The 23,887-nt window shown below is 46.4% G+C and overlaps 1 protein-coding gene across 1 annotated transcript; it reads left to right on the forward strand.

Moving 5' to 3' along the window:
* The first annotated feature begins 732 nt into the window (after positions 1-732).
* Positions 733-22,143, forward strand: MLEC (malectin). The gene is made up of 6 exons (XM_079956237.1): positions 733-1,095; positions 8,148-8,326; positions 9,566-9,742; positions 12,602-12,659; positions 14,049-19,702; positions 20,090-22,143. Exons 1-5 carry the CDS (start codon positions 852-854, stop codon positions 14,276-14,278), a joined length of 888 nt encoding a protein of 295 aa, XP_079812363.1. The 5' UTR covers positions 733-851; the 3' UTR covers positions 14,279-19,702; positions 20,090-22,143.
* Positions 22,144-23,887: the final 1,744 nt, after the last annotated feature.

Genomic DNA, 23,887 nt, shown 5'->3' on the forward strand with positions numbered 1-23,887 from the left:
GGACTATAAAAACTGGCTGGTGGAGGAGTGGAGTCGGTTGCCATGACTACAACTAGGCTTCCGAAGGCCCAAGCGCCGGCTTCCGGCTTCCTTCTGGCGCTAAATCCCCATCATTACCTGCGCTCATCAGCCGCGCTGTAGCTTTCTGATTGGTCGATCTCGGAGCTTACCAACACGTTCAGAGGAAGGGGGGGGTGAATTCCTAAGGGACCGTTCAAGCCAAATGGGTTGCCAGGAAAAAGGCAACGCCGTTTCCCCTCCCCCCCTATCATGGTTTATTTTTATACAAATTTTATACAAACAGTTTAGGCATTCCGAAGTAGAAAGCGAATTGTTTCCACCGCGTTAATAAAATGGACCACACCACATGGAACGCGCCACGCACTCTGAGAATGGAAGGCGGGAAGCGCTCGTGCGCTGTGACGGTTGAAACGCTTTCTCTCTTCCCCCCCCCTCGCGTCATTGATCAAATGGTACACCCCAACCGCCCGGTCCTGCTCCTCCAGAGTTGCCAGTCCGCCAGCCCGTCTCCACTTCCCACGGCTGGTGCGCTCTCAACGCAACTTGCTTCTTCTTCTTGCTCCCTCCCCGCGCGCGCTCTGCCGATATGCAAATAGCGGGGCTCCGGCAGCCAACGGGAAGAAGAGAGCCCGCCACGCCGCACGGCGATTGGCCGGCGTCGCGGGCAGCCGGCAAAGGCTAGCGGGTTAGGGTGCCCCCTTGCGGCTGAGGCCGAAGCGGCGGTGTCGGTGTGAGGCGCGGGCGGCATGAGCAGGAGGCACCGCGGCAGCGGCTGAGGCCGCGGCGGGGCGGGACCGTTGCCGAGCTGAGGAGCCAGGAAGGAGCCAGAGATGGCGGTGGTGGCGGCGGTTCCGGTGGCGGCGGCGGGTTCAAGCGGGCCGCCGCTCCTGGCCGCTTCCGTCCTCCTGCCGGCGTTGATGCTCTTGCTGCTCCCGCCGCAGCCGCCTCACGCCGTGGAAGGCGCCGGCCTGACGGAGAACGTGATCTGGGCGGTCAACGCGGGCGGGGAGGCCCATGTGGACGTCCACGGCATCCACTTCCGGAAGGACCCCCTCGAAGGACGGGTGGGACGAGGTGAGAACGTCCAGACGGGCCTGGTCAGCCTGTGGAACTCACTGCCACAGGAGTTGAGGGGGGAGGGGGGACCCGTAGTTCAATATCTCCCATCACCACCACCAGGAATAATACACCTACACGTGAAGGATTGTCCTTAGCAATCATAGTCTCTGCACCCACGTTTTATTTTATTTTATTTTAAAAGGACCTAAGGCAGCCAACTGACTATAGCAGGGAAAGGGATTCTCCCATAGGTTTTGCACTACTGCCCCAAAATGGGGAGTTGTAGCCCAAAACATCTGGACCAACCCACCCCTTTCCTGGAAAAAGGTTGCCTTAGGTGGCTTCTGTTAAAAGCAGCAGGGAGAGATGGGGTGGTTTGTTGGGTGTAATAGTAAAATGCAGCTTTCATGCGCAGGGGTAGGATGCCTGATGTGGTAGCGGTGAGAACAACTATGGCGTCCTGCTTTTAGAGCATTTGTTGCAGACACTGGGTGCTAGGTAGTCATCAACCTTTTTTTTTACTCTGCACCCACCTTTAATCTGGACACGTGTTTGGGGGCCCATTTCTTAATTTTCTACAGTATATTTCTATGGTGGAAGTGCTGCTGCTGTGACTCACCTTGGATCAGGCTGTGACCAGGTAGGGTCACAACCCACCAGTTGAAGACAGATGAGGGTAGAGGCTTATAAAGTTATGCATGGTGCATATAGTTGTTTTTCTTGTTTGGTGCTAGAATTCAGAGTTGTCAATGGAGGCTATTGGCAGATAGGTTCAGGATTAGAAGGAGCACTTCTTCATATAGTACATAATGTGGACTTTGACAATTTGGTGCCCTCCAGTTCTTTGGGGTTGATGGGCATTGTAGTCCCAATCAGCACATCCATGTATGATGCTGAGGCCGGTGGAAGTTTTAGCTTAAAACGACTAGGTTGAGGAAGGCTGCTATAATGGAACTTGCAGTTGTTAGAAGGCATGGCATAGCCAGCCACTAGGTGGTTTTGTGTAGACAACTTCATGGATTAAGATAAATCTTATCAATTGCTGCTTGCCATGTTAACTACGTGGGACGCAGGTGGCGCTGTGGGTTAAAGCCTCAGCGCCTAGGGCTTGCCGATCGAAAGGTCGGCGGTTCGAATCCCTGCGGCGGGGTGCGCTCCCGCTGCTCGGTCCCAGCGCCTGCCAACCTAGCAGTTCGAAAGCACCTCCGGGTGCAAGTAGATAAATAGGGACCGCTTACCAGCGGGAAGGTAAACGGCGTTTCCGTGTGCGGCTCTGGCTCTGGCCAGAGCAGCGATGTCACGCTGGCCACGTGACCCGGAAGTGTCTCCGGACAGCGCTGGCCCCTGGCCTCTTAAGTGAGATGGGCGCACAACCCCAGAGTCTGTCAAGACTGGCCCGTACGGGCAGGGGTACCTTTACCTTTACCTTTTTATGTTAACTACGTGGAACTATATGCAGAGGCAGCACATCTGTGAATGTGATGCAACTAGAGTGGCTCCTTTGGAGATAGAATGCTGAACTAAGGGGGCTTTGGTCTGGTTCAGCAGGGCAATTCTTTATATTATTACTCCAGCAAGTCTGCTGCTGCTTCCTTTCCTAAGAGTCCTTTCCACTGGAATTATAAAGCCATGCTCTTGTTTAGCTCCAGATTGACTGAGCTGGATTAATGTCATTAGTAGCAGTAAGATGCCATGTGGAATGTTCATGCCTGCTAACATGAATTGGAAGCACTAACTGAGAAAGAAACTACCCTGCTCTTAACAACAAAACTCTGGCTAAAGTGGGTTATGTGACCCTATCGTTACTGTATGATGCAATAGTAGTTAATAATAGTTTGAAGCTGGTGTAGCAGCTGAGATGGTAGCCTGGAAAGTCCCCAGTTCAAATATTGCCCCAGCAGTGAACTCCCTGGGTTGCTTTAGGCAAGCTATTCTCTGATGCACAGCCAGTCTCTTACCCCACCCACTGAGGTGCAAACTTGGGACAATGGCCAACCTTGCACGTTGTTCTGATGGCTCTGAGAGAATGTAGACAAAATGCTTAGAACACTCCAAAACACTAGAGTCAATTGCAAAAAAAATCATATTATTTGCCATATAAATTCTAGTTTTCTTTATGCTAGAATAAAGTATTGTCTGCTTTTATTTTTTTACTTGTTGAAAGCATTCTTACCCCTAATCCCCCAATTTTCAGCTTTAAAAAGCCCTCAGAGCAGCTTACAAATCAGTTTAAAAAAGAGAGAATCCCTGTCCTCAGGGTTTTTTTTTTGTTCTCTGGGCTCCTGCCTTGTCTCTTGGGCAAGTTGTCTTTTTGTCCCACATTCCACTTCTCCTGCACCCATATTTGCATTCACAGAACTCCACCATATTTCCTATGCTATCATGATGTCAACTCTCCTTTCTTTAGAAGAAGAAATTCAAAGCAGCACAATAGTATTCCACCTTGCCACTCTCTTGAGCTATGAAATGAAGGGAGTGAACACATGCTTAGGGTAACCCATCTCCTGTGACCTTGAAAGGTTGCTCCCACTGTCCCTCCTGTTTGCTGCAATGGCCTGCTTCCCTTCGTTCTGCTCTTCCTTCACCCAGGACTGAGCCAGCTTCTGTCTCTTGCTCCACGCAACCCCTCCATTTGTGTCCTCTTTTCACCCAGATCCCTTTCTAAATGCACACTGCATTGGCCTCTCTTGCGGCTGGACTTTGTCCCTTCAGGGGCTGTCCCCCTTTCCCTTATAATCCGCATAGCTAGCTTATGAACAGGGAACAGCAAACATGGGGAACTGGACACTTAATGAGCATGTGGTCTGTTCCCATTTTGGTTGGTGCACGACACAGGGTGGGGTGGGTTTCTGTAGAGATGGGTGGGGTGACTGCTGACTCTTGCTAAAATGAGTTCCACAAAGGTTCCAGGTGCTTTTCTTGGGAACCGTTTGTGGTTACTGTAAGCCGGAAGCTGCTTATTATCAGACTCATAGCTGCTTGTGTTACAAGACGGCCCCAACCATTTTTTTCCTTTTTATTTACATATTCACTGTTAACCTTCTCCTTCCTTCTGTGCTGTGCTGATCCTTTCAGGTGTTGTAGGACAGCATATGTTAAGTCATTGCTCAGCTTCTTAAAGAGAGCCCCTTGTGTTTGCTGTCATTTACCCAGAAGTTCATTATCCCTCCAGGCTAATTTCACCAAGGTGGATGTGTGTGTTGCTTTCTCTCTCGCTTGGCTGCAGTTTTTCGTCTTACATCTAATCCAAACTCTTGGCTTACACTGGCTGCTGGCGTCTGTGCCTGCTAATTGTCAGGTAGCCAGCCAAATCTAGGCTGAGAGGCAAACTTCTGCAAGGAGATTTCAAGTGTACAAAGGACTTTGCCACAACACTGCAGTGCACAGTTGTACACTTCCGTCTTGTTGGGGTGGGGAGGCATGCTGGGGAAAACATCTTAACAGACTCCATGATTGTGCAATACAGGTTGTAAGCTGCAGTCATGTTTCTAGTCTACCATGCATTCTAGTCTTGCTCAATATCTTGCTTAGCAGAGGGTGGAAATTTCAAGGAAGCACATTTGGATGAAATGTTAGGAGACACTTGCTAATGATTAGAGCTGTTTGACAATGGAATAGGCTGCCTTGGCAGATGGCAGGCTCTCATTTGCTAGAAGTCTGTAAGCAGAGGTGGGATGATTCTCTGAGGTGTTGTAAGATTCCTGTACTGGGTATTGGGGTTGGACTAGATTACCTTTAGAATCACTTTCCAAATTTAAAGTTCTAGGATGTGGTTTTGAAGTATATCCCTTTCTTGTAATCATGTTGCAGAAGCTTCTTGTCTTCTTGTTTCAAATATTCTTAGCACCATTGTACCAAGTAAAAATCCAGATTTCTCACTCAGAGCCATGCCAAGTTAGTACAAATATTGCTTACCTTGAATAGTTAAGTGTCACTGCACTGAAGCGTTGCTAAAGATTTATTTTTTCTGCGAGTACAACCTGCCTCCTCCCTTTCAAATTGCTCTGTTCGGCAAGAAATGAGGACTAAAAACAATTTCTTTTACAAGCAAGAGCAATTCTGATTGCTGCACCTCAAAAGTTATTGTAGGACTGGAATAGGTTCAGAAAAGAGAAAACAAAATGATCAAGGCTGGAACAACCCCTCCTACATGAGGAAGGTTACATTGGTTGGAGCATTAACTTTAGAAAGAAAATATAGTGAGGGCATTAAAAAGTTTTGCATGGTATGGAGAAAGTGGACAAGGATAACTTTGCTTCCCACTCTCATAATACTAGAACTCAAAGCCATTCACTGAAGCTGAATGTTGAAAGCTTCAGGACAGAGAAAAGAAAGTACTTCTTCACACGGTGCATAGTTAAACTCTGGGATTTGCTCTCACTAGATGTAGTGATGGCCACCAACCTGGATGGCTTTAAAAGGGTTTTAGACAAAGTCATGGAGGATAAAGGCTATCCGTGGGTACTCGCCACAATGCCTATGCTCTGCCTCCAGTGCTGCTGGAAGTCACAAGTAGGTAGAGTGCTCTTGCACTCATATCCTGATTATGAGATTTCCAGAGGAGGCATGTGTTTGTCCAATGTGGGAACAGAGTGATGAACTCGGTAAACCTTTGATCTGATCCACCGGGCACTCTTTATGTTCATCGGAGTAAAGTACTCCCTTGCTTAACTTTTAGTGTGGGTCTGTGACAAATGTCACATACTCTCTCTAGGCTTTTGATAGTGACTCTTCTTTTATTCTTTAGATCAGGGTGTGTATGTACTATAAAATTTGCTGCTTGCTTATATTGTAGCTTTGCTGTCCGAAGCAGCATCTGTATATTCTGCAACGTTCATTTCATGCAATAAGCCAAACTATTTCTTTTGCCAGATAATTTCTTGTGGGTATAAGGTTATGGACAAACACATATTCATAACAAACACACAATGTAACTATAGCAAAAGGTCCTAAACCTCTTGGTAGTGTTTGCAGGAGTACACATAAGTGCAGGACATTCATGTGGGTTCAGACACACCTTGTCACACTGGTTCTGAGCACAGCCTTCCTGGTAGCTAAAATAGCCAAACCAACAACACGTCTATTTCCAAAGTGCTATGAGGTGGGTGGGAAGGAAGGAACAGACTGTCAGTGAACTCAGGGCCATTGGTGTCACTGTGCTCAGGCAGGTGTTTGAAGTGGCATAGGGCTAGACCGCATGTAAGCCTCCTTCAAAGCTCCATCAAAGGTGGGGCTGGCGGCAGTTTCCTCCTGTATTTACAGCTGCAGTGAGGGGTTTGACTCTGTACTCAAATCTGTAGCACAGCAGAAACACAGAACTCAAACATTAACCAGCCTTTATTCTGAAAGAAAAGTTGAGAGAGGAATTGGCCTGTTTTTCTTGTGGGTGATCCACTCACCCCCACCGTTTTCAGTTTGACCATTTCCCCCTCCCCAAACTATGCTACTCATTGCTAACAAAAGCAAGGAGGTGGTGATGGTTTTAATTTTCTATCATTCATACAGGCTTTCTTTGGAAGAGCTATGTTTGGCTGCTTCTAGAAGTATTTCTCTATGAGTCCACAGCTGTTCTAGCTGCTCGGCTTGTATGCACACTGCAGTTTGCAGCAGGCCTTTCTCAAACTGCTGATAGCTGAGGCATCCCCCACCCTGGAAAGCATTACTTTTAGAAGGAAACAATGCACACTTTCATAACCCTCAGAAGAGCCCAAGCTCTGTGTTACTTGGCTCATGCAGAGGTGCAGTGGGGAGCCTCCCCTGAAGGAGTTGTTTGTGGTGTTTCTGCACTCGGGAGTCTTTGGATTATTCAGTTGCTCCCATATAGCTGAGTGGTCCATCCCTCAGAAGAGGCTGATGGAAAGGAGAGCAGATTGGAGCAGCTGATCTGGCAGGTGCCCAGCAGTAACCTCTAGGGGTAGTGTGTTGGTAGCCCTTAAATTTGATTATGAAAATTGCAAAGTCTTCTGTGGAAGCATAACAAACTTCACGCCTCTGGTTGGTCATGGTAACATAGGCCCAGATATCTGATCATGAAAAAGTGGGTAGTCCAATGTCATTTCTTCGAGGTACATGGAATTCCCCTAAAGTACAGCTAACTTGGGCCTCGTAACACTGTGCATAAAAGCTTTTTCTCCCCACACCCTGCCCCAAATTCAATGAGAGAGACTAGTTGCTTCTGGCATGTAGAGCAAGACTCCAGTGTCCTGCAAAACTGTGAACTGACTCTGTGGTCTTGTGTCAGAGGTCTGCTTGGAACACAAAAGCTTCTCAAAGATCATCTTTTTGAAAGAGGAACATGTAGAGGGGATTATCATTGCTGACTCAGACCCAACTGAAAGCTCAGCAAGTGGTCCCCAAAGAGGACCGGTTCACCTATGTGTTTGTCACTTGTGGATCGCAGCATCAAGTGTGTCTTTCATGTGAGAGTTTGTGAGAACTTCCACCCAAGGAGTTCATTTGTGTTCATCTCTTTTTCAGATAGTGACATCTATAAGTGAGAAATTAAGGCATATATGTGCATGTGTGACATAGTTCAGGGGTGGGGATTTCTTTCAAATTTCATGGTCCAGGGCCAAATTTCTTTGTGAGCAAACTTGGCGTGGGGGGGGGGGGATATGCCAGTGGTGGGCAGAACCAGTGGCAAAAGTGGGCAGGTTGTATTCCATCCATGCAAAAGTCAATGGTTTCTACACACTTACACCTCCATATCCAGGTAAGCAAGAGGCATTGTTAGAGCACAAGGATACATTCCACCCAGGTAAAAACCCTGAAGGTGCAGAGCAGGACATGGAGAGAGCCCTGAGGGCCATGCAGAGAGAAACAGAGGACCACATTTAGCCAATGGGCCTGAGGTTCCCCACCCCTGCTGTAGTCTTTCTCACAGAGTGTTCCAGCCACCTGATCTGCCCCCTGATCTAGGACTTTGCCCTTAAAATGCTGAGTTTGGGTGAGGAGTTCTTGGTATGGACAGGTGAGTAGCCAGAAGTGTGGGGAGGGGGGAGGGATTACGAGACAGGAAAACTCCAGCAAGTATTTTGAGAGTGTTGCCATTTATTTTTGGAATCCAGCCTCTGATTATGGCATGAAACTGCCGATCTTGCGATCCAACCCAGAGGATCAGATTCTCTACCAGACGGAACGCTACAATGAGGAAACCTTTGGCTATGAGGTCCCCATCAAGGAGGAAGGAGACTACGTTCTTGTGCTGAAGTTTGCTGAAGTCTATTTTGCACAGTCCCAGCAGAAGGTAAGACAAAAAAGTACTTTGTTCTGGAAGGACTCCCTTCCCATCAGTGGTTGGGTCAAGTGCCAGAGGCCTGCTGCTTTTGCCATATGAGTATGTGGGACTCAAGCATGCACACCTTTCACAACGTGGGAGTGCTTGCCTTCACTCTTCCAGCATACAACAGAACTCATGTCCCCCCCCCCCCCCCCGGAAATGAAGTATCCTGGAGTCACACACAGAGATGCTCTTTTGGCGGGGGGCGGCAGGACCTATCAGCACCATTTCTGCTGGTGGAAGTCACTGTTAGCAGTTGGTTAACTGATCTTTGTCATGGGAATATAGGAAGTTACTTTCTTATGACCCAGGCCATTTAGTTCATTAGCATGTACCCTGACTGGCCACAGCTCTCCTGAGCTTCAGACAGGGGCCTCTCCCAGACCACCCTGGAGGCACCATAGATTGAACCAGGAACTTTCTACATTCAAAGCAGATGCTCTACCACTGAGCCAAGACCCTTCCTATACAGTGTCATATACAGAGATCAAAAGACAACTGTGTGTCCTTCCAGCTCTGAAATATGTTTTTGCTGCTGCTCTTTCCAGTCGGTTGTATTGACAGGTTGTGGTTGTAGAGTTAGAAGGGACCACGAGGATCATCTAGTCCAAGCCCCTGCAATGCAGGAATCTTTTTGGGACTTGAACCCACGACCCCATGACCCTGGGGCAGCCCTCTCACCCAACTTCCCTGGCTGCTAGAGGCCCTACCACTGAGTTCAGGCCCTTTCCCATAAAATAGAGACCTATTTTACAAGCAAAACCAAAAGTTGCTTGTCTTCTTTATTTGACCAGCTAAGGAAATTGCTTTTCTGCCAATAGATGAGTTCCAGGTCTTGGCACAAACACACTCCTCCAGCTGAGATACAAAATCAGCCAGGCAGCATCTCTCTTAGTTCAATGACTATCGGTAGCATCACATGTAGGCTTTTTGAGTTACACAGGATTTTTCACTGGGCAGTATGGAAAGGCAGCTACTTCCATCCTCCCTAAGAAGTTTGTGTAAACTTGAAAATTTGCATGCTGCTACGCCCATGAAAGATGTCAGTTAGGCTGCTCTCCTGGCCCTGCACAGGTAGCAAGGTCAGGATGATTTTCCTGCATCGGCGTTCCTCCAATCCATAGCTTGTTGTCCTCCCCTTTTTGCTCCTGATCTGACTTCTACTCTGCATGAGGCCTCATTCCTTTTCCATATTTCTTTCCAAAGGTTTTTGATGTGCGCTTGAATGGCCATGTGGTGGTGAAGGACTTGGACATTTTCGACCGAGTCGGACACAGCACAGCGCATGATGAGATTATTCCAATTGGCATCAAGAAAGGGAAGCTGAGCGTCCAGGGAGAGGTCTCAACTTTCACAGGGAAACTCAACATTGAGTTTGTCAAGGTAAGAAAAGGCCATTGCTCACAAGTGGCTTCTCTCTCTCTCTCTCTCTCTCTCTCTCTCTCTCACACACACACACACACACACACGGTATGGATTAGGAAGGTTCACTCATCCCTTATATATTGCTAAGCCCCCTGGCCCAACTATTCCCAGGAGGAGGCTTAGGCAAGAGCAGGCTTGATTCTCAGTGATGATGGGTTTTGTCACGTTCTTGATCCGGCCTCTCTTTATTCAGGTAAAGGGCTACCATTCATGCCTTTTGAGAAAGGTTAAGTGCTGAACATGGAGAAATGTTTGTAGGGAAGTCAGATCTGATGCAGCCTCTGCTGGCAAAGGTCCTGAACATAAGAAGAGCCTGCTCATTCAGGCCAAGGGCCCATGTAGTCCAGCATCCTATTCTCAAAATGACCAACCTATGTTAAACCCCCTATGTCTATGCCTATGTTAAACCCCCAAGCAGGATTTGAAACAAGGGCTGCAATAGGACTGCACCCCCAAGCTGTGTGGGCAATCTTTCCCTTGACATACTTCCCTTCCTATGTCTGAGAGAAAAATATCCCTCTTTTAAAAGATCAGAAATCCTATTGACAATGGCATGATGTCAGTGAGTAAGCAAATTTCCACAACATTTGGACTATCCAAAATAGTCTTCCAGGGCCAGATTAACAGAGATTTAAGGAATTTCACCCCTTTCCCAGATGGATTAAAAAGAAAATAAATAAAAAATGTAAAATGTCTTAATAAAATGTGTTGACATTAAGTGTCCTTACATAACTTGGTTTACAATTATATCTACATGGAATACAAGCATGACATGGAAGTAAATCTTCATATGTTTGCTTGGAGTATTTGTGCTCATCTACTAACCTGAGTTCTCAAGGTGGCTTTCAATATGTGTTTTAAAATACAACTAAACAAGCAAGAGGTACAGAGATGTGTACAGGTTTTGCTCTCGGATATTCCACTTTCCGCTTTGCTGAATTATTTTGGGCCACGGCAGATATCAGATGAAATGGCTACTCTATTTTCTTCCATGTTGTGGAAATGGACTGTCCTGCTCAGTAATTGCCAGTTTGTGTGTCTAGGAGTTTCTGAGCACTGAGCCTTCATGGCACTTTCTTCAGAGCCTTACATATACATAGAAAACTGAATAGTTGCCCTGAGGCTGCGGAAGCCAAGAGAAGCAACCCATGACTACAGCTGTTAGGCAGTACAGGGGCCTAGGACTACTGGAAAGTTCTTTGTGTACACACACACACACACACACACACACACACACACACACACATCTGGCTCCTAGATAGAGCATCACAAGGGGGAAACAATTCAACCATTCTGGCTCCATTCCACTAGGCAGAGAAGCAGCATCCACCCCTGCCAAAAAGAAAACACTGCCTATAATATTTGGATTGCAAAAATGAAGAGAAACATGTTCTTGCCTCTGGCACCATCAGGAACCTCAGCACCCATCAGCAAGGAGAGATCAGCCTGGCTGTAAATGCCTGCCTGCATCTCATCACTTTGTTCTGACATTGTCCAGCTGGTCTCCATCCTCTATTTTCCCCCTCCACATCCCTTTCCTTGGATGTCTTGTCTCCCCCACCTTCTGTAAACCCATGTTGACCAAAGCTTCTGTATATTACAGAAGGCACATGGATTGCATGCCCAGAGGTTTTTGGCTCTGCATATCTGCAAATAGAAACATTTTATGTGTATGTAGTGTGTATGAATTTGTCTGTTAAATCTTTGAATGAGTAAGTTGAAAACTTTATATAAATCAGTGCTTTTTTATTACAGTAGTACCTTGGTTCTCAAACTTAATCCGTTCTGGTAGTCTGTTCCAAAACCAAGGTGCTCTTTCCCATAGAAAGTAATGCAAAACTGATTAATCCGTTCCAGACATTTAAAAACAATCCCTAAAACAGCAATTTAACATGAATTTTACTATCTAACAAGATCATTGATCAATAAAATGAAAACAATAATCAATGTACATGATAAAAATTACAATTATTAGTTTTTCTTACCAGCACTGATGATAGTCATTGTTTGGATGGGGGGCTTTTATCCATTTCCGCAGTCAAAATCAATCAATCAATCAATCAATCAATGAAGAACAAGCCACAGACACAAAAATGAAAAAGCCACACAAACAAAAACGCAAAAAAATAGCAAAAACAAAAGCACCAAATATAAGCTCCAAATATCACCTCAGAACACTGCAATTGGAAATGGAAGGCTTTGATTACAAGGGGTGGGGGACACAAATTAGCAGCGCAACAGTGAAAACGGGAGGAAAAAGGCTTTGATTACAATGGGGAAGGATGCAAATTAGCAGTGCAACAGTGAAAATGGAAGCTCAGGAGCACGCTCAGCTTCTGAAGCAAAGTTCGCAAACCAGAACACTGAATTCCGGTTTTGCAGCATTCGAGTTCCAAGTTGATCAGGAACTGAGCTGTTCAAAAACCTAGGTACCACTGTACTTGAAATCAGTGGTTTAAGCTGCCTTTATTGGAAGTGTTACTGAATTTGGGAACCCTTGCCTTCCTCAAATTTGAATATTCCCCTAATATTCAAACTTTGATTCCCCTCCTCTTTTTGCCATTCAGACCCATAGATTTCAAAGGCTTTAAACTTACCTTTGTTTTTGTTCTAAATAAAGGTCTAATTTTTAAAGGAACTGATGACTTCAAACTATTTTTCTATCTATTTAGTCATTCAATCATTTCAAGTATTTATATACCACTCAATATTCAGAATTTCTAAAACATGTATGGTTTATATGAATCAGCATTGTAGACAATTTTGGAGTAGCTGACAGAGAATGAAGCTCATCTCTGCTTCTTTCTTTCTTTACAGGGGTACTATGATAATCCAAAAGTCTGTGCACTATACGTCCTCCGGGGAACAGTGGACGGTAAGTTTATTTCTTATAACCCCTCTGATTTCAACCTCCTCCTGGTCACCAGTTGCCTTTTCTGTTACTGCAGTCAAAAAGTTTGCTCAAGTAAGACCCTATTCCTCCCTTAGACCCCATTCCATGACACCCTCATAGGAACAAAGGAAAGCTTCAGCTTTCTGAGTATCTGTGTCTGGGGAGCAACAGTGGGAGAGAGCTTTTGCTATTGGGCTTTCCAAGAGGTATCTGGGTGGCTATTGTGGAGAAATTAGTCTGGCATCTGGTAGGCCTTTTGATGTGGTCTAGCATGGCTCTTCTGCATCCTTGTGGATCTTGCAGGACATTCTCTGATTTGGACCAATTTCCATCTGTGCATCTTTGTACAGACACCCACATTAGACAAATGTTGCACCAACAAACACAGAGATCTGTCTGCTTAGAATAAATGATGTGTGGCAACATTCCCACTAAATGTGAATTTATTTGGCAGCATTCATGAATATTTGGTATGTTTGGTACAAATATGAACCTTGCATTCTACTGTGGAATATATTTTACACCACTCATTCTTCTTTAATCTTTCTGTAATTATTATGATTATTATTTTATTGTCTTGTGGTTTTTTTCTTCCTGTTTCAAAGACTTTTTTTTTTAAGCAAGCAATATACTGGGACGCAGGTGGCGCTGTGGGTTAAAGCCTCAGCGCCTAGGGCTTGCCGATCGAAAGGTCGGCGGTTCGAATCCCTGCGGCAGGGTGCGCTCCCGCTGCTCGGTCCCAGCGCCTGCCAACCTAGCAGTTCGAAAGCACCTCCGGGTGCAAGTAGATAAATAGGGACCGCTTACCAGCGGGAAGGTAAACGGCGTTTCCGTGTGCGGCTCTGGCTCTGGCCAGAGCAGCGATGTCACGCTGGCCACGTGACCCGGAAGTGTCTCCGGACAGCGCTGGCCCCTGGCCTCTTAAGTAAGATGGGCGCACAACCCCAGAGTCTGTCAAGACTGGCCCGTACGGGCAGGGGTACCTTTACCTTTACCTTATGCTGAAGACCAAATGTTTTTAAATGGAAAACATTAAAAGAAAGCTAATTAATTTGCAGGATTTACATGCAAAGTCAGTCTCGGATAGTAATTAATCCCCAATAAGCTCACTATATGAAGAGTCTCAAATGTCTCTCTTGCTAATTATGTGTTCTTTTAATGTTTAAAAAGTATTAAACTTCAAAAAAGAGAAAAGAATAAATGATATGCTTCAGTTTGGATGGCAAAACTTCAGTCTTTGCCGAATTTGGAATAATTTTGGGAAACAGTGGTTTTCCCGAAGTCGAGCAAGGTTTTTCTAGGGCACTCCGGTTGGTTTTGTTCTGTGTGTATCACAGACCCTGGGATTTCTCCTTCTCTTCCATCCCACAGATGTCCCAAAACTACAGCCCCACCCCGGCCTGGAGAAGAAAGAAGAGGAGGAAGACGAAGAGGAGTATGAAGAAGGCTCCAGCACTAAAAAGCAGACCAATAAGAACCGGGTCCAGTCAGGCCCCCGCACACCAAACCCCTATGCCTCGGACAACAGCAGCCTCATGTTCCCTATATTAGTGGCCTTTGGTGTCTTCATTCCTACCCTCTTCTGCCTGTGCAGGTTGTGAAGGATGAGACTGCAAGGCCAGTGGCAGGCCAGAGGGGAGGAGTTGGACCAAGCGCGGAGGCTGTTTCGGTTTCTCATAATTTAAGGAAAATTAAAAAAGGTTTGTTAAGGAGCAGCAGGTACAATAAAGGGCAAGTTTGCATCATCCTCTTTGAGGAAGGCAGCCTTCACCTACCCACCCTCACAGCAACTGCCGCCTCCTTGAGCCACCCAGCTGCATCATGAGCCGCCACCTTTCTGATCCAGAGAATCTTGAAAGCAAAGCCTGGGTAGTTCTGGCTCTAAGATGCAGATGAACTATCTTCCCAGCGAACAGCAGGATGGAGGGGCAAGCGAGCAGCGGGGAGAACGAACAGGGAGGGGCACGTCTCCAAATGTTGGCATGAAGAAGCAGACTTTGCCATCACACAGCCTTGGCTGGAATAAGCCATGTTTGTGCTAGGACTGCTTGCGGGGGTGGGGAAAATAGGCTGGCTTTTTGACTCCTGCTGAAATGTTTGTAACTCAACCCATGGTACTTCTTTTCTTTTCTGAAAGAGAGAGAGGCTCGCCCTTGCTGTTTGGGTAGAAAGGCTTTTGGTGACTGGAGCAGGATGAACAGGTTGGTCTTGTTCAGCTGCCCTGCCTGGGAGAAATGTTTTTTCCATGGTCACTGCAGCATCTGACCGGCCACTCTGGAAAGGCTTAAGCCTCCAGAGGGCAGTTTCTTTTCTCGACACAGAACCCTTTGTTTGTCCCTGAATGGTTCCGACTTCCCATTTGCTTGTCCTTGGGGGATTTCCTCTAATGCCCCATCAATTGTTGCTTTAAATGTCCCTCTATTCTAATGCACGTGCGTGCACACACACGTACACACACACACCTGTTTTGACACTCAGGACCCCTTTCCATTCTGCATGTCCCTGATGAGAACTTGGTACGTAAAGATTGGAGCTCTGGCAAAGATTTAGGATCTTTTTGATTTCCTTGGTGGCCTTTTAATCTCCCTTGTTCCAGGAGACCTGCCACCTTTTGAGCTGAAGAAGGCATTTTTTCATTTGTTTTTAGGAGCACCAGTGCAGGGAGACCTCTGTCACAACTTGTCTCCATGCCCCTGGACCTCCTTGAAATGCTTCAGTTGTGTTATGTTTGTGTATTTGTGTTTTTAAATGGACTTGAAAAACCAAGTGCCAGTGTTTTGTTTTTGAATTATCAGGTGTATCTCACTTTCACTGGTTTGCTGGCCACCAGTTTCTGGTTGTTTCTCTCCCCCCACCCCCACCCCAATTCTGGGAGATTAACATTAACAGTCTGAAATAGCCCTTAAAGAAAGGAGTACCATCCCGAGAACTGCAGATTGTATAGTGGCAAATCCTGTGCAGCCAGAATATTTGCGATGCACTGTGAAATGATGAGCCAAGTAGGCATCGTCTCCTTTCCTCGTTTTGGGGAGGCAGTTTCAGAATATGACCAAGAGAGATGCCCACTTTAACCTTTGTGGTATAGGAGAGAACTGTCATATTGACCTGGATTGTGATCAGTTTTCAGTGACACCTACATCGCAGGGCCTGTCTGATTCCTGCTTCCCGGTGAAAACAGGGAGAATTATTTTAAATCTGTACATTGGGTTCTTGTGGCTTTCTGGTTTTCCGTTGCTGTGACAAGACAGTGAGAATTGGCAGTCCATATCAGGGACAAAACAGCATAGAGAAAGGCCTTTCATGGGGAAACTAAACAGAGGGCGCATCTCCAGTTGTTGGCTTAAAGAAGCAGATTTCGCTTTTTGTCTTGTCTTTCTGCACAGTGAAGATTCTTGCATAACTGTGAACTGGGCATTAGTTGGCACTTGGCAACTGGCAAGGCTGGAGCCCCCCCCTTGCACCCATTTTTTGCAGGCAATCTTTCTCCTCGTGTCACCAGCCGAAGTGGTCTTGCCTAGACCGACCATTGTGGCTGATCCAGACTGTCACTGATTGTGCTCCTTCCCTGTACCCTTATTTCCCTCTGCTCCAAACACACACACAATAAACTTCCTGCCATTTCTTTACACAGTCACTTGAGGATGTCTTAGTATGTGGCTGGCAGCTTTTTTGTGTCCTCTGTCCTGCAGTCCTTGGCAAGACTGGCCTAGTTTTGGGAGCCTTGAGCCCTGAGCAGCCTCCTTCACCCCTTCTTCAGAGTGCAGAAGTTTGCAGTTTGTTACTATAAGTTGTCTTGTGTTAACAGTTGGGGCATATGCGCCCCTTGAGGTCCTCTGCTGATTTCCTCCCAGGTACAGTCTCAATGAGGAAATTGTATCTGAAAGGGGCCTTTGTTTCACATTGCCAATAAATGCATTAAACTCAACCAGATACTTCTTTTCCTCCACCCAACCCTTAGCTGCTTGGCTTAAAGGAGAGCCTGTCCAGATTCAGCCTCCTGCTGCGTCTTTGGCCCCAGTGAATGTTGCTTCTCCTCTTTCACCACCACCTGTCTGCCCAGTTTTTGTTCTCCGTGGTTGTTGAGCCTCATCTAAACACATAACTGCAGATACTGGCAGGGATGTGGAATAATCCCTGGGCTTGGAAGCCGGATGTCCCATTGCACTGTCATCCTGCTGTTTACTCCTTCCATCTGCCCCTTCTCCCAGCACTAGAGCTTGCTATACAGAGCAGGGAAGCAGCGCTGTGTCTTTTCAATCCCACCTCTTTTCCAAAGGGTTTGATTTGAACTCAGCCACAGTTAGGTCTGGCTGGCTTAATCACTTCACAGCAGGAAGGTGGGATGTGAGCTCAGGTACATGGCCTTGAGTGTGGGTGGCTGCTTTTGTCTTCATACCATTCATGCGTTATGATCCTGCATATTTAACTTCCTTTTTGACAGCTGCTTATTTCTGGGTCCATTTGGGACTGACAGATAAACAGAACTGCTAGCATGTCATGAAGGCAGCCTGATTCCTTTAGAATTGCAGGATTCCATCCTAGGCAGGGCATCTTATGTCCTCTGAGGGTCGAAGCAGGGTGAAGTGCAGGTTTAACCTCTCCCAGAACAAGGCTAGAGTTTAAGAAAAACTGCAGCTAGTACAGGGTTCAAGCAAAATGGTGCCACAGGAGAAGAGGACCATGCAGCAAGTCCTCTGCCTGCCAGGTAACTTATTGCTAGCGTTGGGTGCTACACTAGTCTTTCCCAACTTATTGCCCTCCCTCCAGATGTTTTGGAGCCCCACTCCCATCAGACCCAGCATCCTACGACCGTAATGGCTGAGGCTGATGTAAGTGGGAGTCCAGAGCATCTGGAGGGCAACAGTTTAGGGCCAAGTTCCTACTACCCAGTAGGAACTTACAAGCCCACTTTCATCCCCTTTTCTCTCTAGTCCTGTACCTTCTTGCTTCGAGGACACTGATGGGTACTAACTGCCTCCCTGAATGTGTCTGTGTTCCCATCTGTTTCATTAAGAGGAAAGAGGCCATTTGCTGTAAGGCAGGACCTGAAATGTGTGGTTGAGCAGGATTTGGTGGTGAGGTCAGAAATTGGTCCTTGCTGCAAGAGCACTTGCACGCAGTGAGGAAATGATGTGATTTTGTTTCTCTCCCCTATATTCTTGAAGGTTCTCAAAGGCCATAGAGCACTGGCTGACTCAAAAGCTCTCCCACTAGAAAAAGATTCAGTGAGAGGGCTGAGATTGTCTTGAGAGTCCCATGCTTAGGATATGAAAAATGATCTGGTCACTTTGCCTACAAAGACACCCTCAGCTCCAGTTGCTGTGCAATGAAAAGTTTGGGTTTGCCAAATGCTGCCCTTGCTTTGGGAGATCTGAGAAAGAGCTCCTCTGATAAGCTTGCTCTTTTTGAATTAAGTTGCGACAATACAACTTGGGCGCTTTCTTCCTTTCCTAATGTTTGGCATCTAAGAGGTAGCAGTGAGCTGCACTATTTTATTTTATTTTATTTTTATTTTGGAGGACGTTGCAGGTGGAAACCGAAGGAATGCCAAAGTTGAATCTTATGTCTCTCCATCTTTTTTGTGCCTTCTTTATTTTTCAGGTAGTGAAATGACAACAGGTTCTGCTTGTAATGAAGCTTCTATTCTAAGGAACTTCTGTTTCCTCTTTTTCAAACAGACAAATGTGTGTGAGATGGGTGGGAAAGCTGTCTCCTGTGAACCAGACATTCCTCATTTACAAATGCAAAAACTGCGGGGAAGTTCAGCCTCTGTGCATCTTACTCCATGCATTGTCAGGAAATGCTGGTGAGCTAGGGAGAGCTTCCATTCTTACACTTCAAGTTTAGTTGTGCTTCAGAGAAGGCAAACTGGCAGGTGCCACAAAGCACATCTAAACCTGAACTGTAGAATGAAAGCTTAATTCCTCAGCAATTCCAAATGTCTACTGAGTAGAACCCTCTGGTCCAGCCTTCGCCAACCTGGTGCACTTCAGACACGTTGAAATACATCTTGCATCAGTCCCCAATGGGAACTTGTGCTCCAAAACATCTGATGGGCACCAGTTAGCAAAGGTTCCCATAATATAATCCCTAACTATTGGGCAGTCTGGTTGGGACTGATGGGAGTTACAGTTCAGAACACCTAGAAGGATCACTTTGGGAAAGGCTGATCTAAACAGTCATTGATCGAGACTATCCTGATCTACAACCGGGACTTGGCATCAGTTCAGAGCATGCATATTTATATTCAGTGCCTGTCAGTGGTTGGGCTTTCAGATTGTTCTACCCCTATGTTGGATTCTTGTGTTGCAGGTACTGGGCTAGAGCAAAATGGTAGAAGAGGAGCATGGGGCCAGCCTTCTGCCTCCCAGGTGATTTGATGTTAATGTCCAGTTCTACAAGGCACTGGGATTTGCTAGCACTCCATGCTGTGACAGCAGGCAAGACTTCCTCCCCAGCACCTTGCATTGTCTTAGCACTAATACATGCCCTCCTGGCAGGTAGAGCGGGTTGGTGCAAGCGCCCTTTCCTGTGCTGGGACACAGCTATGAGAGTTTGCTGTTTTGTGAGGCAGTTTGAGACTCCTGATAGGCACCATCTCTTACAGCATGTTGGGAGCATGTTGTTCTCATATCATCTTGAGATCACGGTGCAGTCATATGATTGGATTGAAACAGAATCCTCTTTAAGTGCACCATGAATCAAAGCATCCAGAAAATGAGATGAAGCTGTTGGATCAGGCAGCCTGGCTTTATATATGCTGAAGAGAAAACGAGGGTCAGGACTTGGGAAAGAAACCAGTCGCAAAAGTGTTAGGGCAGATCCACACCTGTACATTTGAAGCACATGACTTCCTCCAAAGGGTCCTGAGAACTAGTTTCCCTCCCTCACAGAGCTACAAGTCCCAGCACCTTTAAAGTCATGTGCTTTAAATATGCATTGGAGGTCCTTTAATTGTACGATATGCATCTGTTCTTGGTCTCCCAAGATATCCACAAGGGTAAAACCAACTGTGGGGGACGCAGGTGGCGCTGTGGGTAAAAGCCTCAGCGCCCTAGGGCTTGCCGATCGAAAGGTCGGCGGTTCGAATCCCTGCGGCGGGGTGCGCTCCCGTCGTTCGGTCCCAGCGCCTGCCAACCTAGCAGTTCGAAAGCACCCCCGGGTGCAAGTAGATAAATAGGGACCGCTTACTAGCGGGAAGGTAAACGGCGTTTCCGTGTGCAGCTCTGGCTCTGGCTCTGGCCAGAGCAGCGATGTCACGCTGGCCACGTGACCCGGAAGTGTCTCCGGACAGCGCTGGCCCCCGGCCTCTTGAGTGAGATGGGCGCACCAACCCCAGAGTCTGTCAAGACTGGCCCGTACGGGCAGGGGTACCTTTACCTTTACCTTAAAACCAACTGTGAGCCTCTGAGCCTAAGCTTCTTCCAAGGATAGCGTTGCGATGCAGATTAAAGCATTGCTTCTTGGCTGTTCAACATAAGCTTGCAGGGTCAAAATACTGTCTGAACTTGCAAATGTTCTCTCCCCCCACCCAATGGAGAACAAGAGGAAGTTTTAGTCAATAGACTATTGTCTTGGGGTCTGGCACTTCCTGATCTTAGCTTAAGGAAGAAGGAGAGTGTATTTAAAGGCCACTGGAACTCATGACCATTGCAGCAGCAGCACCAAAACACTTTCATCATGATCGCAACTGCTGACATTAGCATAGAGCACTCTTCACCAACCTGGTGCCCTTCAGATGTTTGGGGCTATATCCCCCATCAGCACAGCTGTGCTAGCTTGAAGCCGATGGAAGTTTTAGTCTGAAAATCTGGAGGGCACCAGGTTGGGTAAGCTGTTGTAGAAATGATCTCTGCCAGAGCTGGGGAGATACTTATAGTTAAACATTAGAGAAATGGTTTTGAAGAGGTGAGATTCTTTTATGGGGTGTTGCGTATGCCTTGTCCATTCAGAAAGGGCCAGTGTTGATCAAATGCTTTACCCCCGCCTCCCTTTATTACTGTCCCTTCTTCCCCCCCTGCCTTGGGGGGAAGAACTGAACAAACTGAAGTGCTTTCCACTTTCCCATGGATGCTTTTATGTTCTGGTACCTTGACTATCTCGCAAAAGATCTCTCTCTTGAGGAGGAAATCGTGGGTGTGTCACTGTTGTCTGCAATTAAGGAAAGGTTTTACAGAAACAGTCTGCCTGGAGCCTGTTCCTTTAGAGGCTGACTGCTTTGTACGGGTCTAGAAACACAGAAAATCTCAGACCCAGAATGCTTAAGGCATCCTTAACCACAGCCTCTTTCCAGAACTCGTGGGGCAAGTTGCCCCAGTCCTTGAGGTTCATCACCCACTCCCCCACAAAACTTCCTGACTGCCCAGGGAAACCTGGTGTCTGAAGGACTGAGTGATGGAAGGGGAGAAAAGCAGGAAAGAAGGCTAATAGTCTGTAGAGACAGCTGGGGAGGCTTTAAAAGACTATGCATGCCTTCTTTCACTGGGAAAAACTTGTGTCTGAAAAAACGAATAACTTGTGTCATGAGTGCAGTGAAGATCCAGGAGGTTAGTGGCCTCTGACAGGGACTATTTTGTCCTCCTTTATTGAACACATCCTGGGATTCTCCTGTGCCTTTCACATTTACATGGGGTGATCTTTGGGGTGCCTTTAGGGAGTGCCTTCTGTTACTCCAGAGGAAAGGCCATTTTCCTCCCCCCACCCTTTACTTCCTAAGCAGGTAGGGTCAAACTTAGACCCCTGTCCTGTCCATGAGTTGTTCAGCAAGATTATAATTTTTATCACTGTTAAAGCAGGTGGGAACTTTGAACTCCTGCAGTTTTCAGATGATTGAGGCCCATCTTGCTTTACCGTGCTAGGATCCTATTAATCTCTCCCACACCACACATGAAGCTTGGATCTGTGCCCCTGCTTACTTATGAGGCATTGATGTGCTTTCAGGCAGCTGATCTCCTGGGCTCTTAGGACAAGCCAGATGTAAGCTTGAAGGTTACAAGCCTAAGCTTTATGGAATCAGTTTCTGTACTGGTAGTTCTGTAACTTCAAAGTTAATTCCTGATTTTGAAGGAGGGTTGTGTCTTTAACCATCTCTTGCTTTCTATGTCTAACCATCTGCAGCTTTTCTTATTGGTGTATGTTTTGTTTTTTAATAACTTTGGGCAAAGGGTAAAAAGCACAGGTGTGTGTGTGTGATTGTACTGGCTTTGCAAAAGGACTACCCCCCAAAAAAATTCCTGGGGAAGTGGAACAGGTATGAGTGAATTATTCTTGCTTTATTTCTCTTCTCCCCATTTTCACCCCTGATACATTTAGCTGGTTGGGTTTTTTTAACAAATAAAATTTTCTTGGGTTTACTTTTCTTTCTCCCAGGATGTCTGGTTTGAGGGGAAATGTTCAGAAATCTACTGGCTGGCAGTTTTAACCAGCAGTGTGTTTAAAAATAAATAAAAACAAAATTATATTGTCACTCAAAGGAACTAGCGTTTTTCTTACAAACAAATAAATAAATGAGGGACATATTTATGTCAGAGAAAATGTTCATAGCTCTCAGCTGTATGGAGCCAGAGGCTTAAACCACACTGCAGCAGCTATTGCAGGCTGGCAAAGAGACTTAATTTTTAAAACCACATCACCACAACTCAGAATTATTACAGCATCCGAGCAACTCTGCTCCTGCCTCTGCTGAAAACTGCCCTGTTGCTCATCCCTATGGTGGTGGCATCTCGTTTCTCTCTATTCTAGTGGCTTGTGCATTTAAACTTTCCTGATCCTGAGTGGCTCATGTGTGAGTTGGAAGTCCTATTCCTCCACATCAAATCCCGTTCTGTGAATGGGTGCAAGCATACATTTAGTAAATAGAGGGTCCAATTTTTAAAAAGGGGAAATGTATTTTGTAGAGGGTATGTGATATAATAAAGCCGCAGCTGGCTGAATTCCATTGTGTCACCTTAGATTGGGAAATGGATTAGACAGTACCCAAAGCATAGGAAAAGCAGAGAAGTCCATTCTTACCTGTCCCTTAAATCTTGAATTGGCCCAGTGGCTGGGCCTTGTCCAATTCTCTCTCCTGTCTTGTGCCAAGGCCCTGGACATGATCAATGTGTGATTCATCATCCCCTCTTCGGAAATATTTATTTTGTTATGCACTAGAGTAGAATAGTCACATAACAGAGCCCGATTTAAAGTGGGCTTCACCAGCACCATAATTTTATTTCTAGCTTCATTTTTTAAGAGAAAAATCAAAAGACAGAAGGTGAAACATTCTTTTTATAAAAAAAACCCAAAACACCCCTGGCTGCCATGTCATAGGGAGGGTGAGATGTGAGTGCCCAGTCAGCAGTGACTGAAAGCCAGTGTTGGTATCATAGTGTGCATAGTTTTTTTACTTCAGCCATTATACCACATGGAGAAGAGAAATCTGCTGCTGCCCTGCTGCTATGTGCTGCCGTAGATGACTGTCGGTGGGTTCTTGGTGGTGGCCCAGAAACAGCCTGCCTGGCCGGAGTTTGCAGCCCTCAAAGCCACTCTGGTCTTGTCTGAGCTGTGCCGCGTTGCCTTGCCAGGCAGTGTAGCTGGGCAGAAATGGACACAAAAATGTGCATGAAGCTTGCATGTGCTGATTTGCATGTGTGGACGCAAACGTAGAAACAATGACTCACAATGAAATAGATTTTATCCTATCCTAGTGGGGAATACACCTAATCTGTCTTGCCATAGCAAAAGAAATAATAATAATAACAACAATAATAATAATTGTTGTCTTATTTATACTCCGCCCATTTGACTGGGTTTCTCCTGCCACTCTGGGCGAGTTCCAGCACAGAGAAAAATATAATAAAAAGTCAAACTAATTAATTTAATTAATAGGAACTGAATGGGTAGTTCCAGGGCCCCTTTCTGGTCCGCTTTTTTCAGAACAGAGGACTGTCCTCTACGCGCGGCTATCTTTCCCTATGAAGCATTCAGCTGCGGAGGAGGAGATTCCTGCAACGTTTCGGTTTCGCTGCCTAAAATCCGCCTTACGGAGATTTGCTTGCCCGGTCCAGATGCGCCCCAAACCGCTTCGCGCCGCGACTCCCTTCCAAAACCGCAACATCCCCTCCGCTGTCCGCGGAACTTCCTTCCGGAATGCGCATGCGCGCGGCGTTCTTCGCCCCACCCACCATCCCTACTTCCCCCCAACGTGCCTCCTTTGGCTCCGCCCTCCTCGA

The sequence above is a fragment of the Podarcis cretensis genome, assembly GCF_951804945.1.
Source record: "Podarcis cretensis genome assembly, chromosome: 16".
Taxonomy (NCBI): domain Eukaryota; kingdom Metazoa; phylum Chordata; class Lepidosauria; order Squamata; family Lacertidae; genus Podarcis; species Podarcis cretensis.